The sequence below is a fragment of the Raphanus sativus genome, chromosome 9 (genome assembly GCF_000801105.2).
Source record: "Raphanus sativus cultivar WK10039 chromosome 9, ASM80110v3, whole genome shotgun sequence".
Lineage (NCBI taxonomy): Eukaryota > Viridiplantae > Streptophyta > Magnoliopsida > Brassicales > Brassicaceae > Raphanus > Raphanus sativus.
Genome location: NC_079519.1, coordinates 2,655,276 through 2,670,147, shown reverse-complemented (window position 1 = coordinate 2,670,147; position 14,872 = coordinate 2,655,276). Strand labels below are relative to the sequence as shown.

The following is a 14,872-nucleotide window of genomic DNA, read 5'->3' as shown; positions in this document are numbered from 1 at the left end:
ATTATTTCATTGCTAACAAAATAAATTTTATATGTTTAGTAACATTTTCTAGAATTGTAACTTCTCAAAATGTAGAAATATTTGTTATAAAATATTCAGGTTTAATGATATATATATATATAGATCATTTTTCTCAAATCTGTAAGATATAATATTTCAACAATATTTATTAATTTTATAATATTTAAAAATATAAGTATAAAATGATTTTAACAAAATTCAACCGCGGCGTAGCGCGGGAAATATCCTAGTTCTAACAATAACATAAATGATTCTTTTGTGTATTAAGCGAATTGAGTAACAAGCAAGAAAGTGATTAATTAAAATGGGACCGAGTTATATAGGAGTCAATCGAAAATATAACTAACAAAAACGCTTTAATCGATGGAAGTGTTGAAACGTTGAAGTGTGAACACATCATTTGAACGGATAACCCAACGTTTACGAAATGTCGTCGACAGAGTTTAAAAAAAACGAATAACAAAAAGATTTAAGAATTTTGACAAGTAGACAATGTTTTTCTCTGCAACCACTACAACAGAGCCACATAACATTTTATAATTTTCTTTTAAAAAAGGAGAGGAGAAAACATGATTTCTAGAAACGAAGCTACAACCAAGACTAATACATGTACAACTACTAGTCCCTTTTCTTACTTCCTCAGCCAGTCTTGGTCCATGTCTAGACCAACAGTACCTAAGAAGACTCTTTGCTTGCCTCACAAGAAACACAACCATCTCAGCAGCTTCCAAAGGTCTTCAACAACAACGAAGACATCTCGTAAACATGTTATCATCAGATTCATCTTACTTTCTGGGAGGATACACAAACTATCTAGGCTCAAATATTGGCCTCACAACTGCAATATTGGCTCAGGAGCAGTGTCCTGCCGTTCGTTAATTATTAGATTCGGGTTAATTATGAGCTTCCAACTTAAAACCAATTGGCAATTAGTGGATTGGCCCTAACCCTTTATATATTACTTAATTATTTTTCTAACTACTGATGTGAGACTTTATTCATCAACACTCCTCCTCACGCACATGTGTGGACAACTGTGGGAATACCATCCACGGAGTGGCCCAACATCGGGTGGCTCTTTTTAATTTAACTTTGATCCACAAGGATCGACCGCTTTGATACCATATTAGATTCGGGTTAATTATGAGCTTCCAACTTAAAACCAATTGGCAATTAGTAGATTGGCTCTAACCCTTTATATATTACTTAATTATTTCTCCAACTACCGATGTAGGACTTTATTCATCAACATTAATCTTCGGCGAGAGTACCAAGAGATCGGTTTTGAAGAAAACATGGGTGGTGCAATTCAAGATCATCATCACAAATTAAAGTTTGGTGACGTATCTTTAACTATGGTTGGAGATCAACATCAAAATCAGAGGCATCACATGTTGATGGAGAGTTACTATTCCTCGTTTTCTCCTATTAATGACGATTTGCCAATTTGTTTTTCCATTTAGTTGGTTGTATTTGTATCAGCAGAGGCCCCAAGATATCTTTTGCTTCAGAGCCTCTTGCTTTTCTTGGATTGTTATATTTCAAAATAACTTTTGTTTTCTCCTTTACAAAGTTGAGATATCACCACATTCCTCTCAGGGCAAATTGGACTAGAAACTGGCTAAAGACCACAGAGAGACCAAATAAAGTTAAAATAGAGTCCAAACTAGCTAAAGTCAGTAACAAGTCTTACAGTAGAGCAAAAATTATTTAGATAATAAACAAAACTAACTACTATCAGTCTTGATGCTTTGGAGGTATCCTTCCTCTAGCCAACATCTTCAATCTTCTTCTTCTTCTTCCGGTTGATGCAAATACTCATCTTCAAAGTAGTCCGTCCAGCCAAGAAATAGTTAGGAACAGAGATGAAGTCCTTGTCAGGAGTTTGGAAGCTCACTTTCTGAATCCTATTCATCTCACCCAATCCAAACGGCATGGATCTAGCTGCGGCTCCGTACACCGAATAAGAGAGTTGAAAGGAGAACTCGGAGACTCCAGGAGCACAAGGTGCTATATAGTTGACAGTCACATACACTCCTTGTTCCACCTCGAAGCACTGAACCACAACCAATGGGCCATCTCTACCTTCCTGACCATCTCTACGCTCCTGAAGAACCAAAATCTTCTCGCTTATCTCGACCCATGCGTCCTCGTTCTCGCCGCAGGTGAAACCTTTCCATGTGTCCAAGTGGTAAGCGTGGTAGTGACGTAGAGATCCTTGCAGAGTCCGGAGTAGCTGCAGCCTGGTGCAGGACAGTGGCATAAACTGAACCTGCATTCCTTCTCGTGTGCCAACTCTTTGCCGTAAGAGAACTTGTGTGTGCAGCCATGTTTTGCGTTAGGGCATGGGACGATGATTGCTTCCAGAACTCTCTCCATCATGCTGTTTCGATATATACACTAAACCAATATTTTTTATTTTAGATAAAATATATCATAAAATAGAAAGTCTAAAAATAATTTATTTGTAAATTAATAAATTGATAAAATATTATAATTCTAGCATTGTTAATTTATAGAGTTTTTATTGCATTACATAATCGATATATACACTCTACATTGAGATCAATATAATAGAGACGTATCCACGCTTTCATACGGTGTGGCACGTGCTACAGCCTAAATTTAAAAGTTTCTTGTATACGAATATGCAGTTGGAAATTGTTAGCTTTGTTGGTTTAAAATATTAATTAATGCCCCATGTGTCTATGGTTCAAATCGTGAACCTGTTTTGGCTTTTCCAGTTTTTACACATTTTATTATAGTTTAGTCATTTTTCCATAGAACAATTTTTCATTTTTCCTTATTCTTTAATATCTAATAGAATTTTTATTTTCTTTTTTATTTTTTTGAGTATTATTTTTATTTTCCAAAAATTTAGTTTATTTAAGTTATACATTAAAATTTATTTTTATCAAGTTTGTATGTTCCAATATTTAAATTAAATAATAAAGTTAGATTTTAATAATAAAGTTAGATATAATATTTTTTGTGATATTACTTAAAACATTTAACATTATAAAAATGTTATCTTTTTACTTGACTCATTTTAAAATAAATATAAGTTTAGAGAGTAAGATACTTTAAAAAAGTATAATATAACATAATATATTTTAATGAATAAAATAATTTATATAAAATATTTTTTTTTTGAACGTCTAATTAATTATGCTATTACTATGATGAGAATATTACATAGACGATTCTACAGCCGATAATTATACTAAATATTTAGTTATGATAAAATTTACGAAAATATATCGTGCCCCATGTTATATTATTTCTGGATCCGCCCCTGAATATACCTTAACTTAACATATATTTATGTTCTAATATTATTATTAATGAAACATACTTATCTTGAGTGAGAATAAGTCTGAAATAATTAGTTAAGGTATTTGACCAAAAAAAAAATTAGTTAAGGTTAAGGTATTCTAAGTCTTTTGTGGTGAATAGATTTTCTTGGTTGCATGACCTCTAATTATTCTGAATTATGGTAAAACGATAATAGTTTTATGCAAAATGTTCATATGATTTAGATGGGTTTTAGATGGTCTGTGTCTAGACCAACAGTACCTAAGAAGCTCTTGCTTGTCTCACAAGAAACACTACCATCTCAGCTTCCACAGTTCATCAAAACAACAAAGATATCTCTTCGTTTTGCTAAACCTCACATCACCAGACAGGCTCATCACTCATCCAAACGGTTTGACATAACATCTCCCACTGGAGATCAATACAAACAAAGCACAACCAAACGCACGCCACAAAAGAAACAAAAAACACCTTTTACTACAACACCATCTTGGTATCACAAGACCATCAGAGGCAAGTCGTTTCACAAGAAATTTAGAAAAAAGAAAACACAAATACTACGATCAACAACTTCAGTATCCTCATCATGTTTTCTTTTCTGGTTTGCGGATGCAAATTCTCATCTTCAAATCAGACCGCCCATCCAAGAAATAGTTAGGAATAAACATGAAGTCCTTGTCAGGAGTTTGGAAGCTCACTTTCTGAATCCTATTCATCTCACTCAATCCAAACGACATGGTTTTCTTAGCTCTGAACGGCGAGTAAGAGGAGTAAGAGAGTTGAAAGGAGAGCTCCGAGACTCCAGGAGAGGTGCGATACAGTTGACAGTCACATAAACTCCTTGTTCCTCCTCGAAACACTGAATCGCAACCAATGGTCCTTTATATTCCTGAAGAACAAAAATCTTATCCCTGATGTGCATCCACGCGTCCTCTTCATAGCCACACCTGTAACTATCCCATAAGTCACGGTGGTTATCATAGTAGTGAAGGTAGAGATCATTGCACAGGCCGGCGTAGGTGCAGCCTGGTGCAGGACAGTAGCAAAGAGATAAACTGCATTCCTTCTCATGGACTAACTCTTTCCCATAAGAGAACTTCTCGGTGCAGCCATGTTTTGCATTAGGGCATGGGACGATGATTGCTTCCAAAACTCTCTCCATCATTCTGTTTCGATGGACACCAATGGGCAACGTGCAAGAAGGGCATTTGTTCCTCATGTTAACACAGCAAGACGAGCAAGCTATGTGTCCATTGTCACACTGAGATTACAAAAAAAGAAATAAAAAAAGACACAGTCACAGTTATTAATTATCATTACCAAAGTTGTAACGAAGACTTAATATGTTCACAAGACTTATTTGATATTGGATCAAAAGGTTTCTTTACGTAACATGATATATATATATGTACATTGCAGTGATGTTCTGTAATGAAATATGCTTCCTTTACAGACAAGTAAGAGCTAGGTAAGAAGAAACAAAGACCTGAAAGATAGGGCTTGTCAGTGCGTGGCAGCAAACGGGACAATCGAGAAGATCCAGATCGAACAGCGTCCCTGATCGTTCCTCTGTTACATCAACCTCACCACCGGTCGCCGTTCCTTCTCCACCATTCTCGCCCCCTTCACTAGCTTCTTCAACGGGCTCTGCTTCATCTATAACGCTTCTCCTCGAAAAGAAAATTTGGGCTCTTTTGCTCACCATGGCTAGCTAACGAGATGACAGATATGCAAAACCCTAAATTTGCTCTGGGTATTTCTTGAGACAACCCTAACTTTGTTCTTTTATAGCATAATTGAGTCGGTTATCTCATATTAACATTTTTAAAAAAATTACCTTCACCAATATTTACTTGCAAGTAATCAGGAAACAAGTTCGAAAAGGAACAATTACACACACGTACCGCCCTGATTAGCCTACCTAAAATCAACCCTCCAGCCCCAAAACAGCAGGAGGGATTCAAAAATGTGATTAAAAAATTAAAACAAAAATAAAAATTAAATATCTCATATTTACAACGCTGCTATTACGTTAAAACAAAAATATCTCCTATTTTTTGTATATAGTGAAACTAGATGTTTTCATGGGTTATGCAAATAAATAAAAATTTAGAACTAAATTATATTTAAAAATAAAAACATCTGTTAATATTTTAGATTTACTATTTGCTTAATAATATTTTAATAAATAACTACCTTCTAATGGAAATATCCTAGTCTAATTAACTTAAACCCGTAGCATCATCTTTTCTAAGACATGTCAAAATAAATGAATACGCTGATGACATATAAGCGAACTTCATAAAAAGAATTCCCAAAAATCGTTTAGGGGACTAGGCATAGACATATAGACCGACCGAGAACAGAACTAAACCCAAAATATTTATCGGATACTGGCGGAATTATTTCTATTACCAAACCGGAAAACAAAATAACCTAACCAAATTTCATCAATTACGAAATGCTATTCCGATAACGTTGCAACTTAACTTTGTGTATATAGACCACCAACATTTGGCATTAACGATATAATAATCTAGTAATAGTAGGAATCACGTCGATCACTATGTAACAAACAAGTAAACTTCACAAGAATAGAAACAATGAAATGTGAAAAGAAAATTGAAAGGAGAAAAGTATAACACACAAGATTTGCGAAATGTCGACAGAGTCAAGACCAAAAACGAATTGAAAAAAAGCTTGAGAACTGCGACGAATACATAATGTTTCTCTCATATTCTGCAACCAGTAACTATTGCTAGAACAAAGCCACAACATTTTTTAATAAAATAAAAAGTGAAAATAGGATTTCTAGTTCTTGGGAGCGACCTTTTCCTTGGCCTTTTGGAGTTTTAAGACCTTCTTCACAATCTTTTGCTCCTCCACAAGGAAAGCACGGACGATTCTGTTTAAACACAATCCAATAAAGAGCACAACAATCAATTTTTGATGCGTAAACGAAGTCAGATAAACTTGTTACATAAACAAGCTAAAGAACTAACTAACCTCTCCCTAACAGCCAAAGCAGACAAAACACCACCGTACGCACGGTTCACGGTTCTCCTGTTTCTGGATAATCGAGACCTCTTGTACTCAGCAGGCCTCAAGTGAGGGATCTAAACAAACAAAAGACAAAACGAGTTAGATTCTGATGAAATTACATAATATATAAGTAACATTTGAAAAACAATTAGTACAAATGAGACATGTAACAATTTGGAACATGATAGAGATTTCTGCCACCAAGTAAAACAATTATGTCCTTAAATAAATTAAAAAGGAGAAAACTATGAAAAAGACAAAGGCGGCACTAAATGTAGCTTATGATAAAGTTATGTCCTGGTGTGGGATTCATCTAACCAGCACAAGACCGTCAATAAGCACGGACAAGAACAACAACTACATTTGCATTGATCTATGCAACACTACCATCAACTCAATCAACCAAGTACCAAATCACACAAGATCAGAGGGACTTACACCCTGAATACGCTTGCCGGTAACGGGGCATTTAGGTCCACTGGCACGCTTCTTGGTGGTCTGGAATGTCAATTTACCACCTGCAACAAAACCAAACCACTCAAAGATGTCAATACATTACACACAAACTTTATAGATCGATGGGAGAGTTTGGTTTTTTGAGAAAGAGAGACCAGGGGTTTTGAGGATCCTGTGCTGGTTGGATTTGGTGGCGTAGCTGTGACGAGAACGGTATACAAGACGCTGCACCATTTTTCACGCTCTTTCTTTATCCTCCTTTTAGGGTTTTATCCTGACGGGAGCAGAGGAAATGGCGTCTTCGCTTATCTTAGCTATTTAAAGCCTTAACACTTTAGTGCCCTAAATCGAACGGTCAAGATCATATTTTCGTACTTATCAATCAACGGACTAGATCCGTTACTCGGATATACAATACTGGGCTTGTTAGGCTTATTTATTCAGTTCGCTTAGTGAAGCCCATATATGACTCGGTCTAGAGCCGTGAAATAAGCCCATATAGACTTGTCTCGCAGTGGATTCGACCCGGGGGGCTACTTGTGCACTCAAATTCATTGCATTATTCACCAAAATCAATCTTATCAACAAGCTTCCTAGCTTTGATTATTTACGGGGATCAGAGCGAATCAGCGAAACCCGTTTTTACCACAAAGTTTTAATAATATCTATGATATGTTATTACGTATGATTATTTCTACTATAGGAAAAAAGCTAGTACATGAAATACTATAAACAAAGAAAAGGTTTCTGCATAAAACATCATCGAAAACGATTTTTATCAAGGTGTAGTAAATAAATAAACTTCATGAATCAAGTATAAAGTGAATATTAAATTTATTTATTTTTAATTTTGGGGATATCCCATGCCGATACTAAATATTCATAAGTACTTAATTTTTATGGAACAAAAGACTGAAATGATAGATGGAGCACCATAGAAATCAACTGGAAAGATTTTGAACTGATAGAACAAGAACATTTTATTTGTATCATAATATAAGATAAGTCTTAGGAATTATTCAATACTGAGAAGAAAACAAAAAGCAAAGGGACGAGATTTTAAACATTATCTTCCTTTTTAACTTTTTCAGCTGGTTTAATTTAATTTTTCTGGTAATAATAGACAAGAGTACATAACAAAATTAGGTCGGGCTCTCTCTCCTCTCTTTTAGCGAGAGAATTTTCTCTCCAAACCTCATATTCTCTTATCAATAAAAAATATTTCAGAGGGTTGAATGTTGATTTAGAAGGAAAGAGAGTCAAACGTTTTTGCTTTCCGGTTTCGGTATCCGACCGGATCTGACTCCGGCGATGCTCCTTCCTCTTCGGAGGTCGTTCGGCTTTTGCCTCCAGTGTCTTCGCTTGTTCTCCCAGTGTAGGACATCTGGCTTTGACTCCGTCTCGCGCTCTTCTCGATGGCGACGGCGGATTGAAGCTTCCTGTCTCTCCTCTTTTCATCCATCTCTCTTCCCACGGCTTCGTCTTCTTCTATCCCCTTCTTTAGGGTCGATTCATCTTTGGGCTTCCGCTCATCGTCTAAAGATGACTGTGGTTTTCGCAGAAAGAGCGGAGTTTTGGGTTGATCGTAGATGATTGCGTTTGAAGCGTTGATTTGGTATGCGGCGTGGTGTGTGATTTGGTAATGTCCGGATGAGATCTTGATGATAGCTCTCCGGCAGACGTTTTGGCGATAAAGTGGGCGCGGTGATTTGTCGACGGCGTGTTCCGGCGAAATATCAGTCGTTTCGTTTTTCTCCGGCGAAAATCTCGGCTTTCGGTTGATGACGGTATAGATGGTTGACGCGTGGCATGTGCGATCGATGAAGTTTTGCACGTGGACGGGTTGGGAAAGATTTGTGGACGCGTGGCTTTGGTGGAGACGTGTGGATTCGGGTCTGGGCTTTGGACCGTTTCGGTTGCCCTTCATGTCGGGCTTGAGATTTAGTTGTAATGGGTCTGGATGGCCTTTTTGTTTCGGTTTGGGATAAGTCTTTTTATGACCTTGACCTTTAATAAAACTTTATTAGACGGAAAAAAAAAAACATAACAGAATTAGGATAAGCATTCGGTAGCTCTACGTTCTTTCTGAGGAACAAAGGCAAAAAATCATATTCCTAGATCTGGATCTGAAGCCATAAGGTTCCAACATACATACAGTTGGTCACCTAGAAAAAGATATATTGGTCGTCTGTCTGGCAACGATCGTACTGGACCGCCTTTCTTCAGTCTCGACTACGTATGCGTGGATACTTTTGTCCGTGACATTGAAAACATGCTTGTTATACGCATCCAGTCTGATTCGTAAATTTACATACAAAAACGTTAATCCAAAAGAAAAAAAATAAGTGCACTGAAAGAAATCTGATTAAAAAGAGTAAATTTAATATCATTGGATAAGAGGATCAGTGGCGCAGGGATAGCCAGACATTTATATAGTGTAGATATACTATAATAATCGTAACGTTTGTATTATTCTTAATTAGGATAAGTAAGCGAGATTGCTGTTGCCCAAAGCTTATCCTTAAATGGAAAGGCGAGATAAGCCCGCATTTTTATAACTTTATAATATACTAATAACTCAACAAATATGCCGCCCAGATGACCTAATTATATTCGGCCACGCCATAGTTCCTTGCCATCTTTAATAACCACGTCGTATCTCATAATTAAGCAAACTCTACTTACTATATCTTAAAAGTTCAGGATATTATTTCCAGTTATACATAAGATAACATTGAATAACAATGGCGAAAGTTATTTCAATATACAAAACAAATAAACGAATCTTTTGATTTCATCTATCATTACTGGAGAATTACGCACTTACTATAATTAGAATGGTTTGCGTTTCCAGTTTAACCTTTTCCATTACAAAACCCATTATGATCTCTGAAACATCTCTGTCCAACAACTTCAATAATATTTTTGAAACTGCATATATATCGATGATCGATTACACGTTAGAACTTACTATTAAAAGATTTGAACGGTTAATGCTCATAACTTTAATTTTCCCCGAATTTAAGTATGGTAATTAGCGTCAAGAAGACGATGACCCACCAACGTTGTCTCCATCTTCCCCACCATTATTACAGCTCTTGAGTGTTCAGACAAAGACGAGGATGATCCTCCATAGACAAGATCTCTCTGTTCTTCCCGTTGAGAAGTGAATACTTATTATTATGCATCCACACTTTAAGAACTCCTCTCTCGATCCCGTTCTCGCTACAGAACCCTCTCACCGACTTTTCATCACAGCCGTTGATCTTCCACCCCGCTTTCTCGGCGAACGCCCTCATCTTCGTCTTCTGCTCCGGCGTGAACTTGGTCCTCGTCCGCTTTCTCATTTCCCCTTTTGAGCTGTGCTCCGATCTTACACCCGTCGGATCTTGATCCGACGGTCCAGGGAAGCCGGAGCTGAGAGAGAGCAGCATGTGATGTGGAGCTGAAGTGTAGTAAGAGCAAGGAACAGGGGAAGCCACGCGGTGAAGCGACTGAGACGGCGGCGATTCGGTGCCGGAGGGAGAGGAAGGGAGGAAGCTGAGATGGTCGGAAGGGTCACGGCGGTGGAAATTACGGTGGCAGCCGCAAGCGGCGCAGCGGAGAGAGGAAGGGTCGGTGTGAGTCGCGGTTGGTGTTGGCATAAACTCGCCGCAGCCGTCGAGCGCGTGGCCGCCGAGGTTAGCGGCGTGGTTTTTCAAACACTCTTTGTAACAGACACCCATTTCCTCGGCGATGGTTAGTTGTCCGGCGAAGGGAGAGATTGGTAATGTTTGTTTTTGTTTTGAAGACAAATCCATAGCTTTTACTTTACTTCTCTCTTTATAGTGTGTTAACTCTCATCTGATTAACGTAGTTTAAAGAGGAGATTAGGTTTTGTGGGTTTTTATTTTTTATTTATTTTTATATTTTAAAGTGAAAATTAAGTAAGTGCATGTGACGATGATGTAATTATATCGGTAAAGAACATGGCAGTGATGAATATAATTAGGACTTTAAAATGTAATAGTGCTTACCTGCAAACGTCCGAAACACACACAGTAAAAGAAAGAACACACTGTATATCAAATGAAAACCTACAACACATTTTAAATTATTTTTTTGTTGAGAAGTTTAGCATATTCATACGTTATAGACTATATATATTTAATAAAATAATGGGTCGTATCAGAAGCTTTTCTCCATGATTTTACAAGACATTTGTAAGTTATGGTTTTTCACTTTTTCACCCAATGGGTAACTTGTTGGTGGAGATGAAGAAATTGGTAAAGCTAATATATAATATTATCAATTTATCATATAGTAGTAAGAAAAATAGAAGGGAATATATTCGACGGAGAGGGAGGACTTAGTCCAACGCGTATACGTGGCCGATGCCCTTTTACATGCATCGTACTAGAGGACAATTCCAGCTGCCCTGCATTTTTTTTTCGAAGTTCACGTCAGAGCCCCATGTTTTAGTAAATTTTCGGTTCTCAGCCTACATTTCTATCTGCTTTCATTTAACCTTTTCTAGTTGTGTTTTGTTCTTGGTTGTCAACGGTCATAAAATGAATAGCGACCATTTTCTTATTTACGTTTTTGTATATTATCTAATGCCAGTTTTACTTTAGACGGCAACTTTCCTATTAATCCATTAATCGAAATTAATTATTGAGTGTTCTGTGGTTTCTTCTAATATAGCTAATTACGTGTTTCAACTTAAGTATTTGACTTGTGCCAATGTGCTATATGTTCTTTTGTAGAAATTAGAAACTCACTTAGCTAGATACTTGTTTTGAACGAAGACTTCATACTTAGCAATAGTGGAGCACATAAGAATTTTCCGTGACAATTGCCAAACTCCATTTTGTAATTTAAATCATACAAATAAAATGTCTAATTTCCTTAACCACTACCTTAAAGACGCTTATCTCTTGACCGACCTCTTCTTCACATTCTTGTCATCACTGTGGCGCCGTAATGTGGTCTTCCTCCTTTGCATTTTTTCTTTACGTTATGCTTTCGGTCACCACTATGTTTGGAAAGTCATTCTCTTCTATTAACTACTTTCTAATTTTTTTTTTCTGATATCTAACTATATTAAGTTTTTTAAGCACCACATTCCATATCCACCAATATATTTATGTATTTTATCAGTTATAAAACTTCTAGCAAAATATACATGTATTATCGCTTCAGTAGTAGTGTTTAATTAACTTCATCTTACGGGTATAGTGATGAAGTTTGCGCTAAAACTGGGAAAATGGGTGAAACCATGGTTCTCAATAGGCCGCGCTTCTTTCTTTGAATCATTGGTTTCTAACTTTCTATTGCCAGCGTCAACAGACCACCTCTCCTCCCACCTGACTCCTTAACCTTAGAACTACCAATTTATGGTTATAGTTTGTTATATAGCGGTTAGAGTTAAATTTACGAGTATGTATAGGTAAGTGATGTAACTTCTATAAATATGGCTCTTATATCATCTTAAGTTTCATGAGTTTTAAATTTTAAACCAAGTGGCAGTTAGTGGAGTATATCAAATCTTTTTATATATTAATCAAGGGCTTTTTACATATTTTCGATATGAGATCTTCTCTCTAACAAATAATATATAAAACATTTTGTTAATTTTTTAACTAAAAAACATAAGTTGTATCAGTTTCAATGAAACAATGCTAAATAATTAATAAAAACATCAGTTAAACTTGATGTTGAAATACACATTTTTGTATCACTTAGTAATAATAATTTAAATTAATACCATTTATTTTTTTATAGCATTTTATAAATCATTTACCACATGTTAAAATTTGATTGATAATGTGACTTATGTTTTATTATATAAAAGATGATTATGTTGTTGTTTTTGAAAGACGAGTCAGAATAAAAAATGTGGTTCATTTTACTGAGGACCTACATGCATAAGAAACCATAAGAAACTAAAGATATAATCTCAATCTAGATTAATTTGCAGATAAAATAAACAAAAAGAGTTCTGTCAATCTCTATCTTCGTTTTTGTTACACATCTCTGTCTAAATGGATGGAATATAATAACAAGCGAGAATGTGATTTCTCGTTTTATTCCGCTCTGTACAAACATGGATCTGCTCCATTATCCATTTCCCATGCCATCCCCCGCATTAAATTTTGTTTCATATCATATATATGATTAGCCACATCATCATAAGTTCATAATCATTTTCTAATAATGAAACACACATAAAATTAGTCACACAGATTTTTATAATTTCTTTTTTTTTTTGAACAACTTACAGCACAACACACACAACTCAACTTTGCATTCAAAACCACCAAACTTTCACCGTCTCAAAAAATTACCCAAGCATTGCATTGACCAAGATGGTTCACAGATATAAACAATTGACTAATTTGCTTTATGCATAATTATAAACATTCACAACAAAAATAGTTAAGATTATTAACTAGTTTCAGGGATCATCAAAAAACATGAATACACCAACATTTCCAGATACAATTCTATCTGAAACATAAAAATAACGCCAAATCGTTAACGGAAGACATCAACGGAAGTTCACACTTATTTGATCTTTCCACTTAAAAAGAGATTACACCATATTTAAAGACTTAAGGAAACAATATATTGATCAGAGAGACATACATCTCTTATATTAAAATAGAAGTACATATATAAATTAACCCTTAGTTTTCAGTGTTATTTACAATTAGTATGCCACTGAAGTAATTAAATGAACCATTAAATGAACCTATATTTAAGGAATTATTGTTTTTTTTCTATTTTATTAAACAGTTTCCCAAATCAATTTAACTTAATTTCGTATTTAATATATTTCCTAAAATTAGCTGATTTTTAGGAATATTCATATTTAAAATTTATTTTAACAATATTAAAATTGGATAAATTCAAGTTAAATTCAACATTAAACAATATTTTTGAATATTCCCAAAATATATGATTAACTTACCATTAATTATTTTGAATAATAAATCTATATATGCTAAGATTTTAAATATTTTAAACAAGATGAAATATATTGTAACTCAATTATTTTTAATATAATTAATCTCACCTAGGATTATATATTTTTCAAGAATTTTTAAATTATATGGTTTAACTATTTTGGTTGCTAATTAATATTTTTCAACAAAAAAATTAATACTGAAATTTAAACTATATTTGAATTATTTGTAAATCAATGTTTAATGTTTATTAACATATATATTTTTTCTAATGTATCTAAATCTTACCATATTATCCATATTTGATCAAAATATTTAAATTCTTTTTACATTTGAAAAATAATTTCATGTTACAAAGAAATATTATTCAAACTATCAATAGGTCAATATTAATTTTTTTCAAAGTTTAATAACAAGCACAGGATACTATTTTTACAGCACATAAACTATTCGACTTTTGTGTTTTTAAAAATTAGAAATATGTAAATTTTTTTAAAAAAATAAAACTGATAACAATTAAATAATATTTATTTATATAATAATAAAATAAATACCCGTCCGGCCGGACGGGGTCCAGCTCTAGTTCCATATTTAAAAATTTAAACAACAACACCAATACGTAGGCTTTTTAGAATAAGTCTTCGTTTAGAACGCAAACACCGTTTTTATAAGACAAATTTACACTAATATTTATGGCAGTCTGGATTTGAGAATTTTTCACTACAATCTGGTCCACATTTTCGGAGCCGCAGCTTGCACAAAAATCCCCGTTTCACCAAAAAATCATTTAAGAAGAAATATTAGAGAGGGATACAAAATCATATATGTGTGTGTGTGTGTAAAATACTTTTGAGAAAAAGAAATATATACCATTGAAAAGATCACATGAAATGGCCGCCATAACAACAAGAGTAAAAGTAACTATCAATTTGAAGGAACCCATGTAAACTACTCTTTCTAATACTCGGTTTCTTGAACCAAAATTATATATTTCTGAGTTTTGGTTTAATGATCAATAGTTGACATGAACATGATGTATTTATAATTACATAAACCTAAGTAGAAGAGGAATTTGACCGAAAAAGTTTGAC

At 34.7% G+C, this 14,872-nt stretch overlaps 2 protein-coding genes, 1 non-coding gene and 2 pseudogenes across 3 annotated transcripts; all 5 read right to left on the bottom strand.

Moving 5' to 3' along the window:
• Positions 1-1,784: 1,784 nt before the first annotated feature.
• LOC130499820 (E3 ubiquitin-protein ligase SINA-like 2) lies at positions 1,785-2,618 on the bottom strand (annotated as a pseudogene).
• Positions 2,619-3,679: 1,061 nt separating this feature from the next.
• Positions 3,680-5,252, bottom strand: LOC130499950 (E3 ubiquitin-protein ligase SINA-like 2; annotated as a pseudogene).
• Positions 5,253-5,940: 688 nt separating this feature from the next.
• LOC130499952 (60S ribosomal protein L34-2) lies at positions 5,941-7,148 on the bottom strand. Its single transcript, XM_056994520.1, has 4 exons — positions 6,990-7,148; positions 6,817-6,896; positions 6,343-6,452; positions 5,941-6,241 (listed from the first exon to the last, which is right to left on the bottom strand). The coding sequence occupies exons 1-4, from the start codon at positions 7,066-7,068 to the stop codon at positions 6,148-6,150; spliced, it is 363 nt and encodes a 120-aa protein (XP_056850500.1). The 5' UTR covers positions 7,069-7,148; the 3' UTR covers positions 5,941-6,147.
• Positions 6,567-6,657, bottom strand: LOC130500548 (small nucleolar RNA snoR110). The gene has a single exon (XR_008939169.1). It is a non-coding gene; the product is annotated as a small nucleolar RNA snoR110 (small nucleolar RNA).
• A 2,598-nt stretch (positions 7,149-9,746) lies between the features above and the next one.
• Positions 9,747-10,634, bottom strand: LOC130499951 (zinc-finger homeodomain protein 11-like). The gene has a single exon (XM_056994519.1). The coding sequence runs from the start codon at positions 10,632-10,634 to the stop codon at positions 9,924-9,926; it is 711 nt and encodes a 236-aa protein (XP_056850499.1). The 3' UTR covers positions 9,747-9,923.
• Between the last annotated feature and the right edge of the window lie 4,238 nt (positions 10,635-14,872).